At 44.1% G+C, this 16253-nt stretch overlaps 1 protein-coding gene across 2 annotated transcripts in view; it reads right to left on the reverse strand.

The window, feature by feature from the left end:
- Positions 1–15346, reverse strand: part of LOC126532346 (UBX domain-containing protein 4-like) — a 55498-nt gene extending 40152 nt beyond the window's left edge. Inside the window, exons 1-4 of one of the 2 annotated variants that reach the window (XM_050180053.3) lie at positions 15085–15346; positions 11629–11734; positions 9467–9495; positions 7571–7689 (exon numbers count right to left, since the gene is read on the reverse strand). In XM_050180053.3, the coding sequence (XP_050036010.1) occupies positions 7571–7689; positions 9467–9495; positions 11629–11734; positions 15085–15166 (336 nt within the window). In that variant the 5' untranslated portion in view covers positions 15167–15346. Of the gene's footprint in view, positions 1–7570; positions 7690–9466; positions 9496–11628; positions 11735–12275; positions 12684–15084 lie in introns of those variants that run through there. The other variant, XM_055071523.2, reaches the window with a different exon arrangement.
- Between the last annotated feature and the right edge of the window lie 907 nt (positions 15347–16253).

A 16253-nucleotide genomic window follows, 5' to 3' on the forward strand; every position in this document is an offset into this window, starting at 1 on the left:
TTGTCAAAGTATAACAGCACAGCTCCTATCGTAGCAGAACGGTACCCACGCTGTTACGATCGTCGCGTATGTTTCATGGCCCCTAAACCGCAGCTTAGAAGTAGAGGATAATACTGCAATAGGTCACATTAGTGATTGGAACATTCGGAAATACACAATTGCCCTCCGAGGCTGATTGTATGCTCAAATATGCGTGCACCCCCCCATCGTGCTGCGTCTTCCGTCCACCTCAACGCCAGCAGAAATTCCGGCCATGGCGCCTTAAACCACTTCAGCAAGTCTCACAGAACTGTTTACCACGTAGAAGACGCACGTCATACTAAACAGACCGCACGACCGCGAAAACAAACGCCAGAACCTACCGCCGAGCGTATACCTGCCATGCCAAAGACCGCTTTCACCCAAGCCAGTATGACGCTGCTCATAGGCGGCGCCACTGCGTTCACAATATGGCGGCGCCTACGAAAAAACGGTCTATACATATAATATATATATATATATATATACTGTGCTGAGGAAAGCATATGTCCCCTCGAAAAAGACAAGTCCCCTTGTCGAAACGTTGGCTCCCGCTTTTACCTAGTTCTTGTTTTGCTCATTGTGCTGTTGAAATGTAGCTTGTGCAGCTTTGTCGACATCAGTTTACATGCTTTGTGCGAGTTGGCTGGTCCACGTCGCAGTTGCCTGCTGGGCCACGGTGCAGGCTTTCGCTCAGAAAGCCGGGACAGTAAAGATGTGTTTGGCCTCCCTCTACCCAGTGTTCTGTACTGCACAGCCATTGCTTGTGTTCGAGTACGTATTCAAGCACCCAACAGCCACGCAACGCATCGGCATTCCTGCATGTGCATTCCTGTACGTGCGAATCGCGCTGCAGCGCGAGCTCGTGCGCTACTCGCTTGATGTAGCTTTTAATGACAGCGCTCGAACATCGATGTGCTGCAATCAATATTGCCTTGCTGCGCTGCCTCGACGTGCTGGCTTGAGATCAAGGATGAGCGCATTTAACTCTCTTAACCTGCGCTGCTCGTAGAGTAGTAGTGAGTTGTCATGGAATGAGCCCGACCATTTGTGCTCATTTGCACACACTTCACCACTTTGCATCGGTCGAATTGTTAATTGTCGCTGTGGCCGGGTCTCGAATCGTGAATTACCAGCCATGTCTGCTGCTATGTCGGTCTGCTGTCGGTACTGTAGGTGCAAAAGACCGAAATTTTGAACGCAGATAATCAAGCAAGCTTCAAGACAGGCGAAGCAGTCAGCATGGCACGAAGTTTCGCTTACTCAGCGCGACGAACTGCAGCTATGCAGCGCGCCCGACGCTCCACTTCGTGAGGCCTTGAAGGAAAACGGTAGAATCTGATGTTGGGATTCAGGCCGTCTTGTTCATGGCAGCCCACGACGCAGAAGTGACGACGGCGACGCTTTTTCGAGGCTGAGCTAGGTCTCTCCGGAACACCGTCGCCGATTCCTTCTGCTTCCAGCATTGCGTCTCACGGAGAGTCCGTTTTCGTTAAACTATAGGCTGCGGCGAGCTCGCAGCGTGGTCGGCGTGGTCTGTGAGAAGTGACGAGCCTTTTCGCACTCGCAACCATCTCGCAACAGGGCATAAAAAAGTGCGAATCGACGCAAAACTTGGCCTAGAAACGTGCTTCGCCACAGCCAGGGCTCAATACGACCCAAGCTGGCACGACCCAGATGTCGTTTCCCGCACCGCCACCAGGCGCCGCTACTATACCTCAAACTCCAGCGCAAGACGCCCACAAGCTGGTACTTCATTCTATGACGCAAACTTCGACGCTCGTTGCAATGGACCCTGACACCGACAGATTGGCTCGCGATGGTGGGCTCAACTTCAGCGATTTGAGCACCGACGAGCGTGACCTGCTGCTGAGGGCTCGCACTGCCGGAGTCGTTGCGTACTACGACGGCGGCCTCGACACCAGCTCTCCGGAGCGGGAAAGCAACGAGGGCTTCCCACGACATCACATGGACGTGGCATTCTCGCTGCTTGTTCCAAATGAAAGTTTCGCGAGCCAGCAGAACCCTCACAGCACGACGTGATAACGAAACCACTGAAACTCCAAAGCGTGCGCGGCGCAGAGTCGAGCGAAAACGAAACCTTTCGAACACCGATATTACTGAAGGGTAACGTCAAAATGTTATTTTTTCTTAGAATCGAATAGACGTAGACAAGTAGCATTTTTTTTCGTCTTATAATCGAATGAAATGATATTTTTAATACGAGTAGTTGAGTATTAGTAACACAAATTATGAGGAGTGCTTTCGTCATCGGGCTAGTACCGGAATGTCGCTGGGGGGTCTCAAATCGTGTCATGCATTTACCTCAATTTCTCGGTTACTAAAGCTCTGTTCGCGATTATATTGACGCCTTAGACGTTCTAGAACATTGCTCTACCACTTTAACTTGAGTTTCTGGTAACCTTTAGTGTCCCTTTAATGTCGCAGGGGTTGTATAGCAAGCTCGCAATAATGGAAATAGACGAAGAGGGGAAGTACAGCCTCGGAAGTGATCATAAGCATATTAGTCTACAGTTGGGAGCCCTACTCAAAAGAGAAATGCAGGAAAGTCAAAAAGAGTACGCAAAATTAAATGACGAGCAAATAGCGCAAATAGCAGCTGGCATAGAGGAAGCAATAGAGAAACATCTCATGGGAAGGTGGGATTATAATCAGTTAGAACTACTCATTAGTACAAAAATAAAAGAAGTAAAAGGAGTAAACCGCTGGAGAGGAAAGAGGAAACCACGAAGTTGGTGGAGTAAGGAAATTAGAGAGGCCATCGAACAATGACGGTGGGCATCTCGGGAACACAGAGAAGCAAAGAGGGTGCAGTTATCTGGAGAGGAAATAGGCCAAAAATGGGAATATTATCGACAAAAGAAACAACAAGTGCAGGTCCTCGTCCAGGCTAAAATAAAGCAGTCCTCTGATCGCTGGCTGGCTGAAGTTCGCGATGCAACTAAACGGGGGTCAAGAAAATTCTGGAACCATATAAGCTGGCTGGGTAAAGCGAATCACAGAAAACAGGAACAGATTCCCAATGCCGAAGGAAATTGTTTAGAGGAAGATGACGCTGTGAACTACATTAGTTCAGTTATAGCAGAGTCGTTTAGGAATGACGATAGGGTAATCACTCCAAATGAGGGAGCAACACAGAATAGCATAATAGAAAACAGCTTAGAACTGACCAATCTTAACTGGAAAAAGGCGGAAGCAAATGTTCCAAAATGCACGTCCGCGGCGATAGACGAAATTACAATCAAGTTAATTAATGAACTTGACCCAAGAAGCAAGGAAACGCTGATAAAAGCGTTGGAGGCAGTCATAACAAATAAGCAAATTTCGCACAACTGGAAACAGAGTAAAATGAATTTGATTTATAAAGGAAAAGGTGATAAGAAGAACATAAAATCCTTCCGACTAATTTCGATAACATCAGTTATATATAGGCTGGCGATGCAGGCGGTGAAATTAAAAATGCAGTCATGGGTAGAAAGTAACAGAATACTCTGAGAACTTCAGAACGGGTTCAGAAGTGGTAGGCGCTTAGATGATAGCCTGTTCGTGCTTACCCAGTGCATAGAAATAGCTAAGGCGGAAAATAGACCTCTGTATTTAGCCTTCCTGGACATAAGTGATGCATACGACAATGTGAACAGGGAACTCCTGTGGAACATATTAAAAGCTGAAGGTATCGGTCATGAGGTAATTGATTTTCCACAGGAAATATATCGAGAAAATAATGTTGAAATAACATGGGAAGGAATTAAGAGTATGACAACTGTCGAAGTTCACAAAGGATTAAGGCAAGGTTGTCCTCTATCACCGCTGCTGTTCATGCTTTATATGATGAGCATGGAAAGAAGGTTACAACGAAGCAATCTAGGGTATAATCTGTCGTACAGATTAGGCGAAAAGGTTGTTGAGCAACGACTACTGGGTTTAATGTATGCGGACGATATTGTACTGTTAGCAGATAGCCAGGAAGATTTGCAAACTCTGGTTAATTACTGTGGAGACGAAGGAGACAGTTTAGGTTTCAGTTTTAGTGCAGCTAAGTCCGGTGGGATGTTTTTCAATGATACAACTGATCAGGAGCTTACAATACAAGGCCATGAAATACCCCGAGTGGCCAAATACAAATATCTCGGGGTATGGATAAACAAAGGGCAGATGTACACGGAAAAGCACGAACAGTCTCTCATAGCAAAAAGGCGAAGAGATGCCGGGATAATGAAACATAGGGCATTGTGGGGGTACAACAGGTATGAGGTACTGAGAGGTATTTGGAAAGGAGTAATGGTGCCGAGGCTTACTTTCGGGAATGCGGTCCTGTGTTTAAGGGCAGATGTTCAGTTGAGACTAGAAGTAAATCAGAGAGCTGTGGGAAGGTTAGCACTAGGTGCCCACGGGAAACCACAAACGAAGCAGTACAGTGAGATATGGGCTGGGCATCGTTCGAAGCACGAGAAGCTCAGAGTAAAATCCTATACGAAAAACGTCTGAGGAAACTGGACGATAAGAGGTGGGCAGCTAAGGTATTTAAATACCTATACAGAAAGAGCGTTGACTCACAATGGCAGAAAAGAACTAGGAAGCTAACCAGTAAGTATGCCAGACACGAGGACGAAGAAAGACAGAGCATTAAACGACAGGTTAAAAACGCGGAAGGTAAAAATTGGATAAATTCAATGGAAAAGAAGCATAGTGTGGAACTATATCGATACTGGAAACAGCAGATCAGGAAGGAAGCGTTTTATGATAACTCGGGAGGCAGTGCCCTACTCTTTGAAGCTAAATCAGGATGTCTTAGAACGCGGAGCTATAAAAAGAAATGTAACGAAGTAGAAGACACATGTACTGTGTGTGGTAAATATGTAGAAACAATGGAACACCTCATACTAATATGTGATGGTATCAAGCCCGATGTCGATGCGGCAACAGTCACCCTTCCTGAGGCCCTAGGGTTCAGAGACAATAATAGTCATGTAAATAAACATGCAGTGGAAATTAGCAAAAGGCGATTGGAGGATTGGTGGCTCAAAAGCAGAGAGGTGACATAGGGTTAAAAGGGTAGGAAGACACATTTAAATAAAATCGAGAAATTCAATAACACACAACACAGATAAAAATAAGAATCTGAGCATGGTGGCAACTGGCATCACCCAGTTTCAAAGGGGACGCTCCTACCTTCCATCCATCCATTGTTTCCGGTGAACGTTGTGCGCAGTTTTGTGGAGTGTAGCGGCGGTAACAGTGAATTACTGCGCACTATAAGCAGACAGGAGGACGCAGCCTACGGTGCGGCTAACTACCTCGCCAAGCAGTCACGCATCGATGACTGCCGTATTTACACGACTGTAAGTCGACCACTTTCTTAAAATTTGAAGATCTGAGGTGGGGGGTCGACTTACAATCGAAACCAAAACATGGCACCGCCGAAAAAGCAAGACCAACGAGAGCTACAACGTAGCTAGAATTTTATGTTTGCTCTATAGCCCTACCCATACTTTTTCGCTGTCCCGCGTGTTTGTTCGCTTTTCGGAAGGGTTTTTCAACATTTTTGAGACAACACTCATGAGGGGGTGTCGATAGTTGATGGAAGCGCTGCTGTTCTATTCGCGGCGGCACCCTCAGTACAGCGGCGCTTGCGGGGAGTATTGGTAGTTCGTGGAAGAGCAGACACCGCTCGCGGGTTTCTCTTTCCCTGTTGCGCTTAGCTTTCTCGAAAGGCATTGGTTTGACGCGTTCCACTTGACTGCCGGCTACGTGCTATTTCTATGCTTCCTCAGTCGTCATGAGTGCTCCAGGCCCACTAATCATTCGGCACTCGTTCCCAGCAGCGTTCAAGAGGGCTGCCATCCTTCACGCTGAAGAAACAAATCACTACGCAGCGGGCCGTAAGTTCGATGTTTTGACCGGGTGGTGCGAGAGGCGACTGCAGCGAAGCGAAATTTTTACCTGTGACGGCAAGTGAAGGATTTCCCACATGCCGAAGTCTGGAAGCTTTCTGGAGCTGTAGGCTAAGCTTGCGGCGTATGTCACTGAAATGCGCGATCGGTCCCTGCCAGTGAAGTGCGACATGGTCATGAAACAAGCCCGGATCTTCGCCTTTTAAGGACCTGCTCCGCCGTGAGTACGAGTGGCTGGCAGCAGAAGACCGCGAAATTACGCCAACCGGACCTGTCAAAAGAGCCCCCCTGACGGCTGCGTGTGGTTGGGTGCATTCGGCGTGGGCTCCTGTTCCACAAGATGTCGTGGTGCGGTAGTTTGCCAAATGTGAAATTTCGCGGCACGACGATGCACTGTGGGACCGTAGCAACGATGAGGATGGCAGCCCCAGTGAAGATCAGTAGTCCAGTGACCATGTCAGCTACTAATAAATTTTCGTTATCGAATGCGCCTCAAGTATGCTCTCCTTCTTTTTATTTTTTTTCCTGTCAAACGATATGGGGGGGGGGAGGTCGACTTACATTCGAGTCGCCTTACAATATTGTAAATACGGTACTTCAAGTGACCGTTTTTCAGGCGAAATAAAGGTGCAGTGTTGATAAAGCCACATTTCGTACGTTTATTTCTCGTTTTTCGTCCATTTTTGATAATTCGAAAACCCGGTTAATTCTATGATTTTTCGCAGTCCGACGGACTTCGTATTAACGAGGTTCTACTGTATGTGCCAATGTGATGTAAGGAGCATAGAAGTTGTGACATTTGCAGTGCATAAATATAACCGTGTCGCATAGCATGAAAGTAAACACAAATGTACCCAGGCAGCACATCAACTTGGGCGAACTTTCGAAATGTACTGGCAGTTCCTGGCCCCACGGTGGCCTAAGATCGACAGCTTGGATGGGCAGTGCCATCACGATTCCTGGTCCAATGATAGCCTAAGGTTCATAAGAGCAGCTTGAGCTTGATGGTACATCACGTCGGAATAATAGCACAAACTTGAGACAGAGGCAAGACAACAGAAGCCCAAGGCTGCTTGCATGGTGCAAATATTGGCTGGGACATGCTGACAGGGATCCAACATTGGCTCGGAATACACATGCAGTAGACAGCACTGCTGTGCAACAAGGCAGGAATTATTTGGCCGACATTCCTACGACTTGCCAACATGGATAACTAAGTTGGCCAGCAGGCTGCTGTGACAGACCTGGTTGTCATATAAACCCTGCATATAAAAGCTTTTTACCACATTACGACATGATCTGGCTGTCGGTGCAAGATTAAAAAAAATAATTTTACTAGTCTATTTTCTAATGTTCCTTCCCAAATTATTTCACTCACCTTGAACACATTGAGGCATTTAGTTAGGTTCCTCTCTCTTTAGGAATTAAATGACAATTGCCACTGTGCAGTAAGTTCAATATATAAAAGTTTTTCTTTGAGCACATGTTTGAGCTTTTGCTGGTGTATGGGTTCATGAACTGTACAGAATTCCTAGCAACTGGGTGCAGTGGTGATGGCAATGTGGCATGTCTGTCTCTCTGTCCAGCAGGAATATCAGAAGTAACCACCTGTCCACATTTATATCATGTGCCCTTACCTGGAAGAGCTTGTCGATGCGGTGGAGAAGCTCGGGTGGCTCCACGCTGCCTGCAATCACCTCTAGAGGAATGCCATTGCAGCCAATGAAGAAGCTTGATGGCACAACTACAACAGGGTCTAAACATCTCTTGGTCATGGCAAACACTACAAATCAGCCTGACTGAGCATGCACATAGGAAAAGGCCTGCTCAATCAATAGCCAAATAGAGGCAAAACAATATTTCCTTTTATTTTATCGACATACCACTTTAACTCCCCACCTCCTCCTGAAACATGCCCTACTCTTGGTGTTAGTTGCTATCTGCCTAACGTTTTTGCAGCAGCACATTTGAGATTGTACAAGCCAAGATAAAAACTATGAATCACTAGCCCCTGTGGGCCGTCCAACACGCCAAGGAAGCCGCCCAAGTCCAAGGACTCGAGGCTGTAACCTAATCTGGGGTGCTTATGGCCGCACCCCGCCCAAAACGCCGTACATTTGCAATAATGTTTTTACTCACTCACTAGTCCCTACAAAAACAATGACCTGTCTGCATCTGAAGACAGTTTTAATTATACTTGCCAATTCAATTAATCTGTACAAATCATATCGCAAGCAGGAGATGGACACTTAGGTGGTTGTTGGTGTTGTAGTAGGTGACCTTGTATCAGGATCTCTTCCTTCGTTGTTTCAGACAGCAAAGATTTATATAGCCAAATTTCACAAACAGCTGGGTTATTAAAATTTAAGTATTCTACACGTGAAATAGTCAATTTTTCCCCTGTATCCACAATATATTTTAAAGTTCTGGGATGGAGCTCGCATTTTTGGGCAGTTTGAAACTTCCCCAAGAATTTCAATATACAGTTGCTGACCAATAATTTGGACATGCTTGGTTATTCAGGCCACTTTGCAACACCGTCACTGGCACCACAGATTTAAGTGCGTAAAGATGAACAAAAATTTGGCACCTTGCAGTGCACTATTTGAAAATTCCGACTCCCACCTGCACGACCACATGCTAACTTGGCCACCAAGTGGAGCAGAAAGTGATATTTTTGTTGTGATGTGTCGCCAGCCCGGTCCATGCTTTTTCAAAACTGAAACTAGTGAAGCCTAAGCAATCCAGTAGCTATTAGCTGCACCCAAAGCATGGGACAAGCCATGCTGCTAAGTTTTAAAGGCAGCACACATCTGCTGTTTGTCATGCATGTTCCCTGCGTCCAGCATTTGTTAGTTTATGTTTTAAATAGCAACATAATCCTGGTTGAGTTGGTTGATTGCTATCTTTAATTCTTGGTGCTCATTATCATCAGGCTGCTTCAAGCGGCACCAACTCCACCCTTGATGTCTGTGCTGACGGGGGCCGCAATTAAATGAGGGAAGTGCCAGTCAATGACGGTGACGAATAAACCCGTGACTGTTTGGCTATTATAGTGCAGTCAACTTATGTTATGTTACCAGGGGTTGGAGATTAGGTTGCGTGTATTGACTGTAGTTATGACCATCTGTAGCGACAGCATGAGAATGGTTAAAATATAGACTGACCAGGTCGCAGCCAAGTGTGTGCGTGCGTGCAGCAATATGTTGACAAGCCTTTTGGCCACTTGCAAAATATAAAGTCACTCATTTTCTGGCAAATATGACACTTCAGACTTCCAAATGTTTGGACTTCTCAGGTATTCCTGTCAAGTCCTAATTATCAATTAGTGACTGTTTCCAGTTTGTCCTGATGCTCTCTTTAATGGTGGCCAAGATAGAAATAAGTAAATGTGCACTAGCAAAATTGACGTTTCAGTGAACACAATTAAGCTGCATCTAAACAGAATATTACCGTCAGTATTTAGCTTTCTACTTTTACTTCAGCCACTCTGTAATGAGTAGCACCATACTGTGTTCATCAAAAAAGGATACAGATCTGTGAAAACTGCTGGCATGGCTCGCTGGAAGAATAAAGGGATGGTAAACAAGCATTACATAGTGCAGAACAAAAAAATGCAAAAGCAAAGACATGAGCCAATACAGCAGAACTGATTATGGCAGCTTTGCATTTGCACAAGACAACTTTTAGTTAACGCTACTGTTTGCTTTTGTTTTTCCACGAATTGTCATACATTTAAGCTGTTTAACAACAAATAAACTATTTTATTTTATTTTGCGACAACATTCCTCCTAAGGTTCCGGGCATTATCCTTGACTAAGTTTCCACATAAAGTCATAGCAGTACTTTTTTGTTTATATGTAAATTCTGTGTTATTTTATAGAAATTTCTCACTAGAAACAAATAGGATGTCCACTGACTGCGCATTATGCAACTTACTGGTGTAAAGGCACCATAGATAATGGGATCATAGTGGACTTGAGGCAGAACTGTTATGAGGCATATGCAACAATCATACAAAGGGGCCATGCAATTCAATGGTGCAAATTTGTCGATACTGTTGTGAGTAATTATGTGATAACTACAGTGAGCAATCACTTTATATATTCATTAAATGCCACAAATCATTAAGGAAATATTTGCACCACCTAAGTCAGTCATAAAAGAAACAAATAACGATACTTAATTTTTATGCTCCCAAACAACCCATTGCTTCTACTTTCTTTTTTGTGCGAAATTGTGCTCTAGTATTAGTGGTTCTTTTTAGTCGAAACTGAACATCCGAAAATAAATTTGGCACATCTTCAGTTTTAACTGAAAATGCATTGGTCTAACTTTAACCAAATTACAATGCTTTCCACAAGCAAACAAACGGCAGAAAAAGATGGCTGTGTGGCTTACACATTCAAGCCTGACAAATACATTACAACAGTGCCAAATTGTGGCACCAGAAATGCAACTTCTTACAACCATCATAGGGCTGACATTCACGATATTGGTGTTACCTGCAGATGTGCCACAATGTATGGTGTTATTTTGGAAAACTTACAGTGGCACTGCCATCAAGTGTTAAATTCCAGTTTGCATGATTACTAGCATAGTTTCTGTTGTTAGGCAAATGACCACCAAGCACTGTTGCTAAATGTGCCTTGCTCTGCTTACAGTAAAACTCCCAACGGTAGCTACTGTTTAATTCGGCCTAGATAGGTTTTCCTATAGCAGATACAGCTGTATGATGTCTTTTATACACAATCAGCTTAAAAATTTTCCCTTGACACAATTTTGTGTGGAATGGGCAAAATATTGATCAAAAAGAGAACAATTACCACAATAATTCAACATTGAAGCAAATATAAAGGGTAAACTTAATGGTTTGAGTTAATATCTTATACCCCTGTCACACAGGACGTTTTAATGTGATTAGAACTAAATGGCAATAGCATAGAATGACATTATTTGTCTGCTACACAGCGATATTTAAACCCATTAGAATCGAATGACTCCTCAGTCAAATGAGTTAGAGAAACTCGTTCTGCTTCCCACTCGAAGCAAATGTATACTGTCTACCCCAGGGACAAGGTAACATACGAGATTGATTGTTCGTAATTTGAGAATATTTCATGTATCTTGCGTGTTTTAAGGCATCTGTCATTTTAACGAGACAAAAGCTGTACGGTACGACAGGCTGTCACAAATGTTTTCACTCTCCACCTCAGTGGTGTCTTGCTGCCGTCGCTTTACTGGTTGGCCTTACTGTAAGAATCAACAAACCGCTTCACCTGCTGCAACTGAGCACAGTCGTTCAATGCTGCCATGTCAGTCATATTGTTTGTCTTCAATTTATCTGCTTTGAACACTAAGGTGGCTAAGCCTTGTCTGGGCTTATGGTGGCCTGAAATTCTGAAATGGAAGTTTTAGAAGCGTGTTATTTCAGTGAAGCGATGCTCCATGTTTATATTAAAATAGATTGACTTTTCAGACACTCACATACCTTGTTTTACTTTTCTTGCCTTTTTTTTGATGATTGCCATTGATATCATGACCGAATGACATCAATTTTTCCTGTGTAGCACTGCCACGGGTTGAATGGCATTCATTGCACTTAATGTCATTTGAATCTAATGACATTAAAAAGGCCAGTGTGATAGGGGTATAAGCCACTACAATATGAAATACCAACGCGTTGAGTGCTTGCCTGCCAGCTTGAAGCTTGATGGCGACACAGCGAGAACTCTGCAGCTTCGATGAAACAGCCGCATCTTCGTAAGTGGTCCCCATGGCCTTTGACAGTTCATCATTTCCTGGTAATAGGCAGCACATTCATTTGTAAAGAATGCCCCAACAACAAAGTGACAACACTATCATTGAATTTTCTAGAACTTCTCTTCAATGTGCCAGTCTCAGAACTACCAAGCAAGAAGGGTTAGAAGCCATGGCTACATCAAAAGCAGTTTTTTCAGCGTACCATTATTAATCTGCTAAGACAAGGGAACCTCGACATCCCATATTAAGCACCACTGCTTTGTCGCAATAATCACTAACAGGATTTTTTTGTCTCGTTCACTTTTCGATAAAGTCCTGTGCATTATAAGACTGCACAGGACAAGCTTAAGTACAGATATGCAGTTCTTGCTTTCATGCAGATTTCAAGTGCTGGAAATGTTTGAAGTACTATGCGCAACTTTCATTCAGTGCAGTGCTTGTTTAAATGGGTCTGAAATACAATTTCTTGAAACTTAGGCAACACACTGGAATGAATGCGATGCTTTTCAATTCACATATGCTGGAATAAATTTTTGGGAAAGACCTTTTATAGGACTGGAAGCTTTTGAGTACACTTACTTCATTCTCCCCCAACGCATCAGTTCCACTTGGCTGGGGGAGCTGCGCGAATAGCAGTACTCTGCCTACTGACGCTTTCTTACTTCAGCGATGCACTACGCAGCCCTGACAAGACAAATGGGACATGTTAACAGCTGCCACTAACCAATTTCCCACTTCTGGAACAAACAGCATGTATGCATTCTTAAACTTTTTTTTTTTTTAAACTAATTTGTGGTCATAGACAATCCCCTAATGGCTGGTATCCATGGGCCGTACCGCCGGCTGCTGTTGTGGCATAAGGCCAAAAATAGTGTGGGGCTTGTGGGCCACAGAAGAAAGCAAGTTATCTATTATTCAAGACTGCAAGCTTGCTGCAGCAGAATATTATTTTGCTTGAATGTTCATAGGAGTATTGTCTACAGATCAGGAACATTTTGTTACCATGTCCAAACACAAGCGTTATAGTATTTCTCTCTGGAAATTTTAGTATAAAACATATAATTTGTGCCTCTGGGCCTTGGCTGTTGCTGACTGTCTTGAGGGAAAACATTGGCACAACAAAAGTTTTCAATGCCCTTTTAATGGGCAATCTAGGCGACTTTTCGACCATGTCAGGGAAGCAACTGTTTATGGTTTTCCTGTGCCTCATCATAAACCAGATTGTTAAATTTATAAAATAATGCAGAAATAATCATAAATAAGCAAGAAAGCTCTACACTTAAACTGGACAGGGCAGCCCAGGTATTGCTTCTTGCGTGTCAGCAGTAATGTTAGAACAGGCATGCTCTGAGCATGAAAGCACCAGCACTAAGTGTTAAACTGCCACAAGCTGTAAACTTAATTGAATTGCATGATTCTTCTTGGCAGAAAAGATCAAACAACACTGTTGCAAAATGAAGATTATAGTGTCATAAAAACCTTTATGGCAGTAAACACAGCTGATTCAGTCTCTCATGGCAAAAGTATAGTTGCAACACTTTGTTTAAAGAGGTTTACAAGATGTCATTAACAGTAATGCTGCTACAGAGCTCTTTTTACAAACACAGACCAAAGATCACCAGAGTTGCCCCTTAATACTGCACTGCAATGCAAGGACAGTTTGGAACTGTGTCACAAATCATGAGCAGTCATATAATGTGTAATATCTTTGACAAGTCTTGCATCCAACCACTGCACACACTTCTGAATCTGTTGTTGAAACAGTGCAGCCAATGCTGAAGAACTTTTGTCCCAAAGGCAACAAATGTTAGAGGGCTGCAGCTTCTTTTCACTCTCCAGAGCTTTGGGTGCTGTGGCACAAACCCAGCTGAATGATCATGCCAAGTGTGGACAGCATTTATTTGAAAGTTTTGATGAATACTACACATAAAACTGTAATAAGTGGCTGCAGCTTGATATGCATCGTAAGGCACATTAAATTTCAATTCCAATAAAATTTTGGGCCAAATATACTAGCACAACAGTTAATTCATATAGTGAACTGTTAATCACATAGGAAAGGGGTGCACTCAGAAGCACAAGTGAGCCTTTGGAGAAAGCAAGACAGCAGAAATCCCGAAAGCTGAAAAGAGGGCAGCTTTAAACACCAAAACACAGAATTAAGGAGGGACTTAGCAGGAAGAGGCAACTACATGCACTATGGAAGCATTAGAAGTAGGAAGCATATGCTGAACATAAAGCATAAAGTATGCACCTAAGAGAACAAGCATAGAAAGAAAGAAATTACAATGATGGCCGCTACATGTAAGGCAAAAGCTCGCATGACAATCTGAACCTTAAGCCTCCCATTACTGCCATGTATGTCCCTTGTAGCCAACCCATCAACGATTACGTGTCTGATTTAGATTTAGCAGCTGTACACACCAAAAAGACAATGGTTCACACTTTTTCCCAGGCAGCAGCTTCCTGGATGAACATGACTGGAGAGGAACCTCACGCCAGTTGCCTAGATATTAATGCTAGTTTGGACTTTTGTGCAGAAATTTCACGTAGCATCACAAACATGCACCAAGAATTTCCCTCAGCGCTATTAGAGTTGTTTCTAGGTCTACAGACGACAATCTTTCTGCAAAAAAATCACAGAACATCAATTTGAATACCGGGATCAAATGTTGATTTTTTATACTAGTGTCGCAACGTAAGAAATGTTATATTCTACGAACACGATAAAGCAGCAGCCTCTTAGAAGTTACAGGTTTTCATTCATTCAAATAAATTACAACTTGAGAAACAAGTGGGATAATGACGAATGGTCGCCATTTTTCTTTTTCTTTGAACGCGTGAACCACAGAGTCGTGAACTGACCGGTGCCCCCACCAGTGAACTTGTGCTCCGAATAGCGCGGCGTACAATAAAAGGGTCACTACAATAAGCACAACAGCGACGACAACCTTTCAAACAACTAAGCTCCTCAATGAAACGATTCCTTCAACAGCTAGCCGAGAGTGAAGTGGTGAATTGCAAGGCATCCTGCAAGCAGCTACGGGCGGCGACATTACTGAACAGCCGCCGTGATGCAAATGCACCGCTTACACAGTGCAAATCATCAGCGCATGCACGCCGGCTAATTGCCACGACAGACGGCTACGCGATCTCGCAGCTTACAATAAAATGGCAAAGGTGGCGCAAGACAAAACGACCAAGGCACACGTAGTAGTAGTCAACGTAATCTAGTAACGTTGGTAGTAGTCGACGTGAACGCAACACGAACGCGCAACTTAACCAGCAAAACACGTCAAATATGAAAGCTTTGGCGCCGACATTGCACATGTCCCGATTCGCGTCAGCAGCTTCATATACACAAATAACGTTAAGCGACATTGATTACCTTCGATGAACACTAGGAAGAGTTGTTGCTTGGACTTTGCCAGAGCGATTGCCTCTGGAATGGAGCCCTCGAACCACTTCATAGCCGCACACCTGGGGCCGAACGAGGCTTTGGTATAATCAGTGAATTTTGTTTGTTGATATGACTCAACAGAACCTCGCACACACGACACGACGGCAAAAAATTCAGTAGTCGAGTCTGCGCTGTTTACAACCGAGGACGATGGAGCACGTCATCTGCGATCGAACAAACCGAAATAAAGAGCACTTGTGTCCAGCGTTGCCTACCTTTGGAATCATATTCCGCTATAAAAGGAAATTCGTGCACCGTGACCCCGTGCACTCTACACTCAAAGAAAAGTCTACACCCTCCGAGTCGTATCTTGCCACACAACGATAAACATCATCCGTCTTGTCCGCATTTCCTTTCTTTAACGCTGCGAGCCCGGTACTTCCCAGTACGAACGGCATGCGCATTATCAGCATGGCATAGCATCGCCGACAGGAAAGTAGCGGGCGCGGCGTTTTTAAGAAAGGAAACGCAAGCAAGGCAGAAGACGATCATCGTTGTGTGCACTCTTAAAACTGTTGCACCCTTTGGGGTGTAAATTTGTCCCACAACAACAATTACGTAGCCCACCCAACCGCGCTTTTCAACGTGTCGCCTCGCTTTTGCGGTAAGTTGTTTCCTTTTGCCTGCCGTAATAATTTTGCTGTTTCTTGAGATAAAAACACTGTTGGCAAGATTAGCAAAACGTTTGTTATGCTATGTATTTTGCATGTGTAGTATGGACTATGAGCCGTGGCGCCCGTAACCGTGCAGCCATCCGTTTGTTTCTGCACCTGTCTTCTCTGGGAGAGCACATGCATGACTAATTTTCTAAAAGTCACTTGCAGCACCTTCGGTTTAAAGCGCAGAATTTGTTATCTGTGGCTCATCCGTATCGTCACACAAACGTTTTATTTGGCGCGGCTCGAGCAGGCTAATGCGCATTTGGGATCGTTCTGTGATGGCATGTCTACATCACTCTACATGCACAATAGACGCGCTTGGGCCGATTCGCAAGTGCTAGTTTCACCTGACGCGTTGCTTCTCATGGCTAAAACATTTTTGTTGTGATCTGTGTCTCTGTGTGTCTTTATCAAATGTGTGATCGACTGTTTTTTCTG

The sequence above is a fragment of the Dermacentor andersoni genome, chromosome 5, assembly GCF_023375885.2.
Source record: "Dermacentor andersoni chromosome 5, qqDerAnde1_hic_scaffold, whole genome shotgun sequence".
NCBI classification, from domain to species: domain Eukaryota; kingdom Metazoa; phylum Arthropoda; class Arachnida; order Ixodida; family Ixodidae; genus Dermacentor; species Dermacentor andersoni.